Source organism: Triticum dicoccoides, chromosome 6A, assembly GCF_002162155.2.
Source record: "Triticum dicoccoides isolate Atlit2015 ecotype Zavitan chromosome 6A, WEW_v2.0, whole genome shotgun sequence".
Lineage (NCBI taxonomy): Eukaryota > Viridiplantae > Streptophyta > Magnoliopsida > Poales > Poaceae > Triticum > Triticum dicoccoides.
In genome coordinates, this window is record NC_041390.1 from 1,861,958 (window position 1) to 1,875,040 (window position 13,083).

The 13,083-nt window shown below is 43.6% G+C and overlaps 1 protein-coding gene across 3 annotated transcripts; it reads left to right on the forward strand.

The window, feature by feature from the left end:
• The first annotated feature begins 991 nt into the window (after nt 1–991).
• On the forward strand, nt 992–9,088 carry LOC119319153 (protein disulfide isomerase-like 1-4). Of its 3 annotated transcripts, none has more exons than XM_037593637.1 (4): nt 992–1,621; nt 1,707–1,811; nt 2,641–2,720; nt 8,642–9,088. In XM_037593637.1, the coding sequence occupies exons 1-3, from the start codon at nt 1,050–1,052 to the stop codon at nt 2,645–2,647; spliced, it is 684 nt and encodes a 227-aa protein (XP_037449534.1). In that variant the 5' UTR covers nt 992–1,049; the 3' UTR covers nt 2,648–2,720; nt 8,642–9,088. The 3 variants fall into 3 exon arrangements, with proteins under 3 accessions (XP_037449534.1, XP_037449535.1, XP_037449537.1); XM_037593638.1 differs by having other exon boundaries at nt 1,707–1,786; XM_037593640.1 differs by having other exon boundaries at nt 1,707–1,761.
• Nucleotides 9,089–13,083: the final 3,995 nt, after the last annotated feature.

The following is a 13,083-nucleotide window of genomic DNA, read 5'->3' on the forward strand; positions in this document are numbered from 1 at the left end:
TTCGGTCGTTGGCCGGAGCCGGTGATGACGATGCCCTTATCATCGTTTCATTCATGAAGGCATCATCAAGGTGAAGCTCCCAACCTCACCCATTACGGCACCCCTTTATACTTCATCATTAAGGCATCATCAAGGTGAAACCCTAGATCAGCTGATCGGATGACGGCGGCATTCATGTGTCGTTACTCCCTTGGGGGCGGCATTCTTGGAGAGGCACTCGGGCTCGAGGGACCAGCGGATGGCTTCTTCGGTGGAGCGGTGTTTATTTCTACATATTCATGGCGGCGGTTCTCGGCGGCATGGAGCAGTGGAGGCTTGGGTCAGATGTATGGCGATGGACACGCGCAGGAGGTCGATGTTGTCCGCCGTCGTGGTGGCGTCGATGGCAGAGAGGCCTGACAAGGTCGATGCGTCGGTACATGCTTTGAGTATGGATCGAGGGAAGACGGAGGTGACGACCCTTTGTAGCGTGTGCGTGTGGTACTCACTGAGAGTGCGCCGGACCGGAGTGTTACCCAGTCTCGCCTATGTGGCTTGGATGGGGCATCCGGCGTTAGATGTTAGGCTTTTGTGCGGTGTCTGTTTGGTATTTGGCCCGGACATTCGGCACCCCTTTATCAAGAGGATAGAAGTAGCGATAGATGTCGTCTAGATGATGGCCTCGGTCTTACTGTTGTATTTCTTTGTAAAATCATTGAGAATAATAAATAATATGACCGCATGCATCTCCTAGATGTAGAGGCTGGGGGCGATTTCTCTTTCTTTTTTTAAACATGACCCTAAGGAACCGCGTTTCAGAAAATGGCAAGATGTACATGTCGGTAATACTATATGATTTGCCGAAGTGCTCAATATTCCAGCAACCAAGAAACAACATTTGGGACTGCGTAGTGGATTTTTAGGTTTTGTTTTTTGTGTCGAGGATAGCCTTAGCTTTTTCCTGGAGCAATTAGGAGAACCTAACCCAGAGTATCAGGATTGAGGAGTCATTTGGCCTCACGCGTCCGGCGCCGAGCGCTCGTGCAGACGAGGCCGGCCGGCCGGCGGTGATGCCGATGTCCACGGAAGCCGTAAAACTCGATTCAATGTCCTCAAAGTCCCCGTTGATCTCTCTATTGCATCCATTCCACTTCCTAAGTCCTAACATCTACGCACTCTATCCCACTCCTCGCCGGCCGGCCATGGCGACGATGCCGATGCCCACTCCCCGATCTATTCTCCTGCTCCTCCTCCTCGCCACCTCCTTCTTCGTCCTCCTCCCCAACCCCTCCTCCGCCTCTGTCTCCCACCCGGACCTCATCCTGCCCAAGGCGGTCAACGACAACGAGGCCCACGTGGTCGTCCTCACCGCCGCCAACTTCTCCTCCTTCCTCGCCGTCCGCCGCCACGTCGTGGTCGACTTCTACGCGCCCTGGTGCTACTGGTCCCGCAAGCTCGCCCCGGAGTACGCGGCGGCGGCGGCGCACCTGGCCGACAAGGGGCTCGACGTCGCACTCGCCAAGGTCGACGCCACCCAGGACCGTGACCTCGCGCGCGTGCACGGCGTCGACGGATACCCCACCGTCCTCTTCTTCGTGGACGGCATGCCCAGGCACTTCCCCTACTACGGCGAGAGGACCAAGTAAGTAGCAGGAAAAATACTTCTTCATTCCCCTCGCCGGCTACTGCTGTATCATATCATGGTTGCGATTTCTCCATCGCTGCAGGGACGCCATGGTCTCTTGGATCGACGAGGTGCAGAACGTCACCACCATCGACGAGGTCAAGAAGATCATCAACGGCCACGGCATGCCTTTCTCGACTCCCTCTCAGTATACTCCAAATTCATGTTAACCAAGATTGATTACTAATCTTATGCCAACTCAAACCGATTGCCTAAAAGTAGTTAATGGAGTAAAAGACTCAGTCGAGTATATATACTTCACTAAGTTTTTTTCCTTGTCTTGAACGGTCAACTGAAGAACTTGCCAAGTGTTTGCTTGGACCGTTCGGGGGTCTGTAGATAGACATAGACCTCCTGTCCCTTGTTTTTTACATTCTCTTAATTTTATTTATCCTTGCCGTGTGGCAATGTAAATATTAATTCTACCTTCTTAATCAATGAAACGCCGATAGTCGCCGGAACTTTCAAAAAATAATTGGGTTACGATGGTCGTCAACTGGTTGGATGGTTTTCCTGATGTGCCCCATGGTGGCGATGCTGGGGCTGAGGGGCAGGTCGATGTGCCTGGTTCTTCTGGTCATGATGGCAGTACTGAGGTTCGGGTGGTTGCGCCTGCTCCTGCCGTTCATGGTGACGATGGTGAGCCGTGTGTGTGGATGTGCATGGTCTTTACAGCTTCTGAGCTCCCTACAAAGGAAGTTCTCTGGTTGATCGGGGTTGTGTGCTAATATGACAAATTCCATTCACCAATAAAGGTACTAATCAAAATTTTGGATGAATTGTACTTGAATATTCTTTGTGTGACATTGAGTTTTGGGGATAAGGGACTGTTGTAGTATGTATTAAAAGCGACAACCTTTGAAGAGTGTACTGATGTTCTTCGCTATATTTTTTCTTGAATTTTAGTGTTGCTAGCTTAGCTTGTTTCTTCTGGCCTCTTCTTTTCCTTATCTGTTCTAGAATTTTATTTCCTCCAGGAGATGATGGAGAGGATCAGTAGAAGGATGAAGATGGTGTAGGCCATGGAGGCACGAGCCCACGTTTTGGCAAGGTTTAGGTTAGTTCATTACTGTTATGTTTTGACTACATGCTAATTTTGTTAAGGGTGTCTGTCTATGTCACATCTAGATGTGAGATAATACCTCACATCTAGGCGACATCATCCTCTAAAAATCTGTCCCACCTCGTTGACAAACAAAAAATCCAGCTTGTTTGTTTGTCGATCTCCCACCCGGCCTGTTGTTTGTCTATCGTCAACACTCTGCCACCCATCCCGACTCCCCCCCACCTGGTGGGCCTTGTTAGTTGGGCTTTTGTTTTGTCTCTTTCTTTGTCTAAAAATTTGCTCACGGGCCTGGCCCTTGTTTGTTATTAGTAGAAAAAGATCTTGCTTGCTTGTAAAAGAAGTTGACTGCAGTTGACTGTAGAAACTTGATTCTGGTCTGTAGAGAAACAACACAGCAGTTGACTGCCGTCAGTGTGTAGCAAGAGGGAATTTGCTTTGATTTCTCGAGGGAAAAAACAGAACTAAAAGCAGACTACATGTAGATGAACAAGCAGATATCATTTTGGGATGCCTCGTGCGTCGAGGAGAGGTGCGGAGCGGGAGGCTCGTCATCGGCCATCTCTGTCGCCAGAGGCTTCGAGCTTGTCGTCCCCGTCTCCTCCTCATCTGCTCCACCGATTCAAACAGTGCAGTGGGAGACAAAATAAATGCGAAAATAAATGTGTCTGTGTGGACAAACATTGGAGATCCGTTGTTGTTTTGGAGATCTTGCAAAAAACCCCCCTAATAAACTTTAAAAGGGGCAGTTGAGTACAGAACACTATGTTTAGTCTAAAAACACATAGAAAAAGCATTTTGGGGGTCTGCCTTGTAAAAAAATTGCGAGACTAAAAATTGAGATTAAAAAAAAGGGTCACTAAAAAACACTAGTGCGCCTAAAAAATCAAGAAAAAAATAGATGAAAAGGAAAAAAAACATAGTTGTGTGTTCACTAAGGAGTAACAACTAAGGGCTCTCAAGTTATTAGTTGGCGCTTGGTTGCAAAAGTTTAGCTTAAAAAAGATACGGAAAAAAATGTTTGTGAAATATAAACTATCGAATCAAGAAAGGTTGGACTTGCTGTTTCGAGTGAGTAAGACTTGCAAAAAAAGCGGCATGAACACAAAGAACCTCAGTTGCAAGTCAAAAGAAAATGGTGGACTTGGAAACTCGGTTGACTACAAGATCGCAAAATACAAAAACTGCAAAAAATGTCACTTGACTTGCAAGTGGCAAGAAACAAAAAAAGTATGGTCCCACAGTTCTGAGTCAACCCTCGACTGGCAAGTGGCATGAAACAAGAAAACCCAATTGCAAAGTTGACCGTTGACTTGCAAGTGGCATCAACCAAAAAAAAACAATTGCAAGTCGAGTGTCCACTTGCAAGTGGACATCAAAATAAAAAAACTGTTGCAAGTTGAGTGTCCACTTGCAAGTGGCATGAAAAAACAGAAGACCCAATTGCAATATTTGAGGGCCCACTTGCAAGTGGATAACAAAAAAAACTCAATTGCAAGTTGAGTGTCCACTTGCAAGTGGCATGAAAAAACAGAAGACCCAATTGCAATATTTGAGGGCCCACTTGCAAGTGGATAACAAAAAAACCTCAGTTGCAAGTCGAGTGTCCACTTGCAAGTGGGCATCAAACAAAAAAACTAGCTGCAAGACGAGTGACCACTTGCAAGTGGGCATCCAACAAAAATAATCACTTGCAGGTCCGAGTGTCCACTTGCAAGTGGCATGAAAAATAGAAGACCCAATCGCCGGTGGAGTGTCGACTTGCAAGTGGCATCAACCAAAAATACCCAGTTGCAGGTCGAGGGTCGACTTGCAAGTGGGCATCAGGATTAGAAGACCCACTTGCAAGTCGAAGGTGCACTTGCAAGTGGCATGAAAATAGAAGACCCCAGTTGCACATCGAGGGTCGAGTTGCAAGTGGCATGAAAAACAAAGGACTCCGGTTGCAAAAGTCAAGGGTCCACTTGCAAGGGCATCAACCAACAAGATCTAGTTGCAAGTCGAGGGTCCACTTGCAAGTGGACATTAAACAAAAAAACTCAGTTGCAAGTCGAGTGTCCACTTGCAAGTGGGCATCAAACAAAAAAACCCAGTTGCAAGTCGAATGTCCACTTGCAAGTGGCATGAACAATAGAAGACCCAGTTGCTGGCGGAATGTCTACTTGCAAGTGGCATCAACCAAAAAGACCCAGTTGCAAGTCAATGGTCTACTTGAAAGTGGCATGCGAGCCCCACAGTTGCGAGTCGATGGTGGACTTGCAACTAGGGCAGTTACAAAACTGCAGACAAAAAATAGACCTGTTGCGAGTCGATGGTCTACTTGCAAGTGGCATGCGGGCCCCCGTAGTTGCGAGTTGATAGTGGACTTGCAACTAGGGCAATTACAAAACTACAAACAAAAAATAGACCAGTTGCGAGTCGATGGTCTACTTGCAAGTGGCATCGAGAAAACATCCTTAGTTGCAAGTCGATGGTCTACTTGCAAATGGCATGCGGGCACGCACAGTTGCGAGTCGATGGTGGACTTGCAACTAGGGCAATTACAAACTTGTTACAAAAAAACTGAGTCGCCAGTCGATGATCGAGTTGCAAGTGGCATGTGGGCACCCCACGGTTGCAAGTCGATGGTGGACTTGCGACTAGGGCAATTACAAACTACAAAAAAACAGAGTTGCAAGTCGATGGTTGAGTTGGAAGTGGCATCGAGTAAACAACCCTAGTTGCGAGTCGATGGTCTACTTGCAAGTGGCATGTGGGCCCCCACAGTTGCGAGTCGATGGTTGACTTGCGACTAGGGCAACTACAAAACTACAGACAAAAAACAGACCAGTTGCGAGTCGATGGTCTACTTGCAAGTGGCATGCGGGCCCCCACAGTTGCGAGTTGATGGTGGACTTGCAACTAGCCAATTACAAAACTACATATAGAAAAACAGACCAGTTACAAGTCGATGGTGAACATGCAAACTAGGGCAATTACAAACTACAAAGAGTTGCAAGTCAATGGTTGAGTTGCAAGTGGCATGCAGGCACCCACAGTTGTGAGTCGATGGTGGACTTGCAACTAGTGCAATTACAAACTACAAAAAAACGAGTTGCAAGTCGATGGTCGAGTGCAAGTGGCATCGAGTAAACAACCCTAGTTGCAAGGTGATGGTCTACTTGCAAGTGGCATGCATGCCCCCATAGTTGCGAGTCGACCGTGGACTTGCAACTAGGGCAATTACAAAACTACAGACAAAAAAACAAACCAGTTGCTAGTCGAGGGTCTAGTTGCAAGTGGCATGCGAGCCCCATAGTTGTGAGTTGATGATGGACTTGCAACTAGGAAAATTACAAAACTATAAACAAAAAATAGACCAGTTGCAAGTCGATGGTCTACTTGCAATTGGCATGCAGGCCTCATAGTTGTGAGTCGATGATGGACTTGCAACTAGGGCAATTAGGAAACTACATACAAAAAATAAACCAGTTGCAATTCAATTGTCTACCTGCAAGTGGCATGCGGGCACCCATAGTTGCGAGTCAATCATCGATAGCGATGAGCGTACCAAAGCCGATCTGCCTCCTGCTCCACTAAAATGGCATCTCTGCTGTAGATGATGTCTAGAGCGGTTTCTTCACATTCTGGACATTGTTAAACCCCTCATCCACCTATCCACCATGCCCTTGCTCTCCTCCTTCCTCATCATGATTGAATACAACACCCTTTGCCGCTTCAGCTTGATCTCCGACAGAAAAACCTCCACCGAAATAGCACACAAATGTTTTGGCGATATGTCCAATCATGAGAAAAACAACAAGCTCCCCATGGCCAAGGTTGAAGTCCTTGATGAACTTCCTTAAGTCATCGCCGCCGATGCGTGTGCTGCCATGCGCAATCAGAACATCCACAACGTATCGGCGGCCATGAGCATTGAAGTTCAAGAACCCACCGGAAAACTTATGTGGGAACCGCTGCATGGCAGAGGATGGGAGTCTCTGAAAAAATGCATATCAACTAGAGCACACAAAAAGCACACGTACAAAGTAAAGATGGCAAGATTTTTTTACCACAAAGGTTTCGTTGGCATCATGAAAAAACATGCCAAAGCTCTCACCACTGTCCGCCTCGCAATGACCAAAGCAAACTGGGCACACCATCCTAAATAATACCAAAAACAACAAAAGATCAACATAGCGCAAGAGTGTAACTAATGGTGCTCATGCTGATGCTTACACTAATGAAAACTGTTGGAACCAGTATCTAGTAAGTAACCATGGAAAAATGTCAAAAGTACTCATGGCAAAGCTGTCGAAAACTAGCAAGTAGAAACTAGGAACTAGAGATTAGTAACAAGCAAAACAGGGTAGAAAAACATAAGCAAGAAAAGCTAGGAGTGTATTACACAACTAGTATTTAACACCGTTAAAAAAATCTTCCGATTCAACGATTTATCGTCCGATTTATTGCTACCCTTGGGGTGACCGATAAGATTATTTAATTGAGCATACCATCTTTAACATCCACAAAAAAAATAGTAGATGTACAGGGCACTACAAAAGACAAGATAATCATTAGCTGGTGCTCCAACTTATATATGTAGAATACTATTAGATATAAACAACACTACAAAAAATCAAACTACCAAACATCCCACTTAATCCCCCACATTAGAGTAGATTAAACACACATATAACCTAACAAAGATGAAAAAAAACGCATATAGATTAATCGCATGTAGTTCAGATACTTAACTGGCGCTCTCCTCCTCTTCCCTTGTTGATCCCCACAATCGCCACTGGCTGACAATAAAGAAACTGTCATGAAACATGGATATAAACTGAAAAAAGAAAGAACAAAATGAAAACCTTTTTCGTACAAAATGTAAACTAGCTCTGTGTGAAAAATTAGCTTAGCAAGACACAAGACACTTCATCTTGTACTGAAACTTAAAAACCGCATGCTTAATGCCCCATTTCCTACCTACAGAGACAAGACACTTCATATGGGGAAAAAATATGTGCTTCGTGCCGACCCCCACTAAAACTGTCAAAATCACTAAAAACTAGAAAAGATCAACTTGTGCTGAAAAAGACAGAAATCCCACTGAATTATCTGAACGCACAAACTACACAGCCGGCCGGCTGAGACTTCGCTACTTCAAACATCAAAACTGCTCAGAACAGCCCCGCTAGCCCAACAAAGCACCGCCAGCCCGCAACAGGCAAAACAAATCTCAGTCAAACAGCCCGCCAGCCCAACAAGCAACGCGGCCCGCAACAGGCAAAAAACAACACAAACCCGCTAAAAAGATGGGCCGCGCGCACCTACGAACAACGCGCGACGCGAGCGAAAAGCGCGACAAGAACTGAGAAACAACTTGCGCGAATCCTAAAGATAGAACGAGATCTAATGGCTGTGGACTTAGATGTGAGATAGCTATTTCACATCTAGATGTGAAATAGCAAACCTGTTTTGTTAATTGCCTAGTTTTGTATATGGTAACTGGGGCTAAAAACATGTCCATCAATATATGTAGATCTTCAGTATGGCCCTCATATAGGATGATATTGTCAATTATGCTAGGTCCCTGGGAAACCAACATTATGTACTAACGTTGACAATGAAAGATTATGTACACCTTAGAGAGTTAGCTTGTTAAAACAAATTCTCCTTTTTCATGATTCATTTCTTATATATGGGAATTGCTTACTGAGCTTTATGGTATATCATTTTGGCATGTACAATGATGTTGTACCAAGACAAAACTACACCAGAGTTAGTTTATACTGGCTATCTATCTAATTATAGTCAAGTTCCCATGTTCTCGAGTGTGACTTTTTTTCACTTCACTCACATTGCTGGCTTTTATGGTCATTTTGCTAGCTAGCATGTCATTCAACTATCAACTTATTAATTATGTGTTTTTCTAGGATTTGCTGATCTAGAAAGGAGAGCGGTCAAGAAGAGAGCATTCATAATTATGGAAGAACCTTGTGGTTTGCCAAAAGACTTGAAGAGATAAAACTATCAGGTGTGGTTTTGTCACCAAAAAGAAATATGAAGTCCTCATTCATGCTTTCAAAGGTTTATGTAGTACAACGATAGAGCATACATGATTGAAACATCGTGGATACCCTTTTTTCACTTTCTTTTCCTTTATTTTGAGATAGATGTTATTTTATTTCACTTCCTGTAATGTATGTATGGATGCTGGTATTTCATTGTGAACTGAAAAAGCATCTAAGGGTTATATCTTCTACTCCCTCCATACCACAATATAAGTTTGTTTTTCAGGCTATGTGGGAGTGGAACGGGGGGAGTATCTTTCAAACAGTCAAACTACCGTACATATCCATGAAAAATGTTGGTGACCTCTACTTTCAGTGTTCTGTTCATTTTCTTGCAATTACAAGATATGTTGTATAATTAGGTCTCGGTCTCATATATGCCTTTCGCGGTAATAGATCGTAACGAACCAAAAGAAGTTATTTCAATTAAAGGACAACCTGTACGGTTTTGGTTCTTCGTATTTCTAACTAAACACATAGATCAAATTTTGTGTACTGTCATGCAAAGTATGCAAATGACTACTCCGCTGCAACTGTCGTGAGTTGTTAATGCGCTCTGTCTCTATTTTTTGGGAGATGAAGTAAAATAGATTAATTGAATACACCGGAAAATTTCTTGAGAATGTAATCCAATCCTGCATTGGTCCAAGGATTTTATTCCTCAAATCAATGAGCATATATAGACAATTTGCCAGTGCAATTGATAGTTAGGAATTTTACTTTTGATGTGCACTGCACACACACCAATAGCCAGTTATGCTGGCTGCAACGATTGCAATGTACTCATCTATAAGGTCCCCTCTTCTCTGTATTTGATCATATGATTTCTTCTCTATTGACCTTGGCTCGGTTGATTGGTTGGCTAAGTGACTTAGACGATGCCTGGCCCAAGGACAACTGCGCCCTAAAAACCAAGCAACCTATCAAGAATCAAATGCCAAGCAATATAACAAACAAAAAAGGGTTCTCTATTGAATGGTATGATGAGAAGCCCTAGAGAGAGAAACGGGACAACTTCTAGTTCCACTGATAGAAGAAGAAGAATTGGTACAGGGGTACACCACATAACACGGACGCAGGCACTCATGAACATGGTACTGGAGGAAATATGTCCTACAGGCAATAATAAAGTTGTTATTTATATTTCCTTATATCATGATAAATGTTTATTATTCATGTTAGAATTGTATTAACCGGAAACTTAGTACATGTGTGGATACATAGACAAACAGAGTGTCCCTAGTAAGCCTCTACTTGACTAGCTCATTAATCAAAGATGGTTAAGTTTCCTAGCCATAGTCATGTGTTGTCATTTGATGAATGGGATCACATCATTAGAGAATGATGTGATGGACAATACCCATCCATTAGCTTAGCATAATGATTGTTTAGTTTTTCTGCTATTGCTTTCTTCATGACTTATACATGTTCCTTAGACTATGAGATTATGCAACTTCCGAATACCGGAGGAACACCTTATGTGATATGAAACGTCACAACGTAACTGGATGATTATAAAGATGCTCTACATGTGTCTCCGATGGTGTTTGTTGAGTTGGCATAGATCAAGATTAGGATTTGTCACTCCGTGTATCCGAGAGGTATCTCTGGGCCCTCTCGGCAATGCACATCAGTATGAGCCTGTGACTAATGAGTTAGTCACGGGATGATGCATTACGGAACGAGTAAAGAGACTTGTCAGTGACAAGATTGAACTAGGTATGATGATACCGATGATCGAATCTCGGGCAAGTAATGTACCGATGACAAAGGGAACAACGTATGTTGTTATGCGATTTGACCGATAAAGATCTTCGTAGAATATGTAGGAGCCAATATGAGCATCCAGGTTCCGCTATTGTTTATTGACCGGAGATGTGTCTCGGTCATGTCTACATAGTTCTCGAACCCGTAGGGTCCGCACGCTTAACGTTCGATGATGATTTATATTATGAGTTATGTGATTTGATGTACCAAAGTTTGTTCGGAGTTCCGGATGAGATCACGGACATTACAAGGAGCCTCGAAATGATCGAGACATAAAGATTGATATATTGAACCATGTTATTCGGACACCGGAAATGTTCCGGATAGTTTCGGGTAAAAACGGAGTGCCGGCCGGAGGGGTTACCGGAACCCCACGAGGGAACTAATGGGCCACCATGGGCCTTATTGGAGAGATAGGAGGGCAGCCAGGCAGCCCCCCTCCCCCTCCCTTGCAGTCCGAATTGGACAAGGGAAGGGAGGCAGTGCCCCCCTTTCCTACTCCCTCTCTCTCCTTCCTTTCCCCTCTCTCCCTTTTGGTAGAATCCTACTAGTACAAGGAGTCCTAGTAGGACTCCCCTCTTGGGCACGCCCTAGGGGCCAGCCGGCCCTCCCCTCCTCCCTCCTTTATATACGTGGGGAGGGGGCACCCTAGAACACACAAGTTGATCTTTTAGCCGTGTGCGGTGCCCCCTCCACAGTTACACACCTCGGTCATATCGTCGTAGTGCTTAGGCGAAGCCCTGCACCGGTAAATTTCATCATCACCGTCATCACACCGTTGTGCTGACGGAACTCTCCCTCGGCCTCAGCTGGATCAAGAGTTCGAGGGACATCATCGAGCTGAACGTGTGCTGATCGCGGGGGTGCCGTGCGTTCGGTACTTGGATCGGTTGGATCGCGAAGACGATCGACTACATCAACCGCGTTACTAAACGCTTCCGCTTTCGGTCTATGAGGGTACGTAGACACACTCGACAGGACGCCTTCTGCGCTGGTTAGGAGAACTGGCGCTCACGCACCTCCTACTCATGCGCTGGCCCCGGCCCAATATACCTTGCTAGCACTGGCTCGGTTCCTGATTCGTTCGCTCAAAAAGAATGGTCCTTATTTGCTCGGTTTTTTACTATCCTGGTTCACCAGGTTTGGCCGGTTCCTAGTTGACCAGACGTTAATGACAGTTGACCATCAACCACCTTGACCATTGACTTTTCAGAATAAGTTCGATTCAAATAATGCGAAAACAAAAAAGCTCACAAATTCAAAAAAATATCATCCAATAAAAAAATTCACATAAATAGAAATGGTAAATCATTTTTGACAAAATCACAAAAATTGAAGAAAACAAATGTGAATTTAGAAATCATCAATTTTGAAAAAATAATCACGGATTATAATAAATGTGGACATGAAAAAAATTCACCTATTCGAGGGGAAAAAGTTCAAGAATTTAAGTAAATACGTTTAAAGTTGTTTTGCTGATTCGAGAAAAAGTTCATGAATATGAAGAAATTTTAAATTTTTTAAAAAGTTCATGTATTTTAAAAAGAAAAGGAAAAGGAAAAAATAAAAAGATAAAGATAAACCCCAAACAAAATGGTCGACAAAACCAGAAAAAGAAAAACATCCACAAAACCAAAAAAGAAAAAAGAAAAACCGGCCAGAAGCTTCCCAAATCGGGAGCTTCCCGCTCGTGCCTAAATGGTGCGCCCGCCCATTCTACATGAATCGAAGGAGGGGGGGTGTGCCTTTATGAAAAAGGTTGTAACGGGAGCTTAAGGCGCAAGCCAACATGCGTCCTAGCATGAGCGGGTAGATGGCAAGGTAGGGGAGGCGTCGGCCCAGAGCATGGCGGTGGCATGACCGGCCCGAACAAATTTAAAAGAATATTTCCATGCTAAACTTTTATAATTATTTAAAATTGTTATTTTTACCATAATCCAATCTTTATCAGAATAATGTTCTATTATTTTGCTAAAATAGTTACCACATAATAATGCCACTAAATATTAATTATATTGTACTTTGTTTCAAGATTATAATTGTCATGTGTATTACTATTTTTTGTTACGATAAATTTAATGAATTTTGTGTAACAAAAGTTCTCTTAGAAAATTTCATAAAGTATATATATTTGATAATGTATGTGTTGATCCTTCAAAAAAAGACAATGTATGTGTTGTAAGCATACAATCTATTTGTTATCTTAGTTGTGATTTCTAGTGTATTATTTCATAACACAAATACTGAAACTTCTAGAATGAAGGTTGTAGAGTATAAATTAAACTTCTGGCAAATTTGTTTTGGAAGCTGAATTCCATAGTAAATTGACAATATGTGCCTATTTTGTACTTAGCATTGGAATAGCATCCCTATAGTAGTCACGGGTGAACAAAAAAATTGCCCCAAAACACTTCCACCCCGTTATATATATAAAGTCATATAGACCGATACAAAGAGATGAGAAGATCCTCTTACAAATCAGATCAAACCAAAAAACAAATAGAACAGGAAAATATCCACACCCTGCAACAAAGTAA

What these genes read in the sequence shown, in the direction of transcription:
- LOC119319153 (XM_037593637.1), top strand. Translation starts at nt 1,050, where the DNA reads ATGCCGATGTCCACGGAAGCCGTAAAACTCGATTCAATGTCCTCAAAG. An exon ending in TACTACGGCGAGAGGACCAA is followed by an intron (nt 1,622 to 1,706) that starts GTAAGTAGCAGG and finishes CCATCGCTGCAG; the next exon opens with GGACGCCATGGTCTCTTGGA.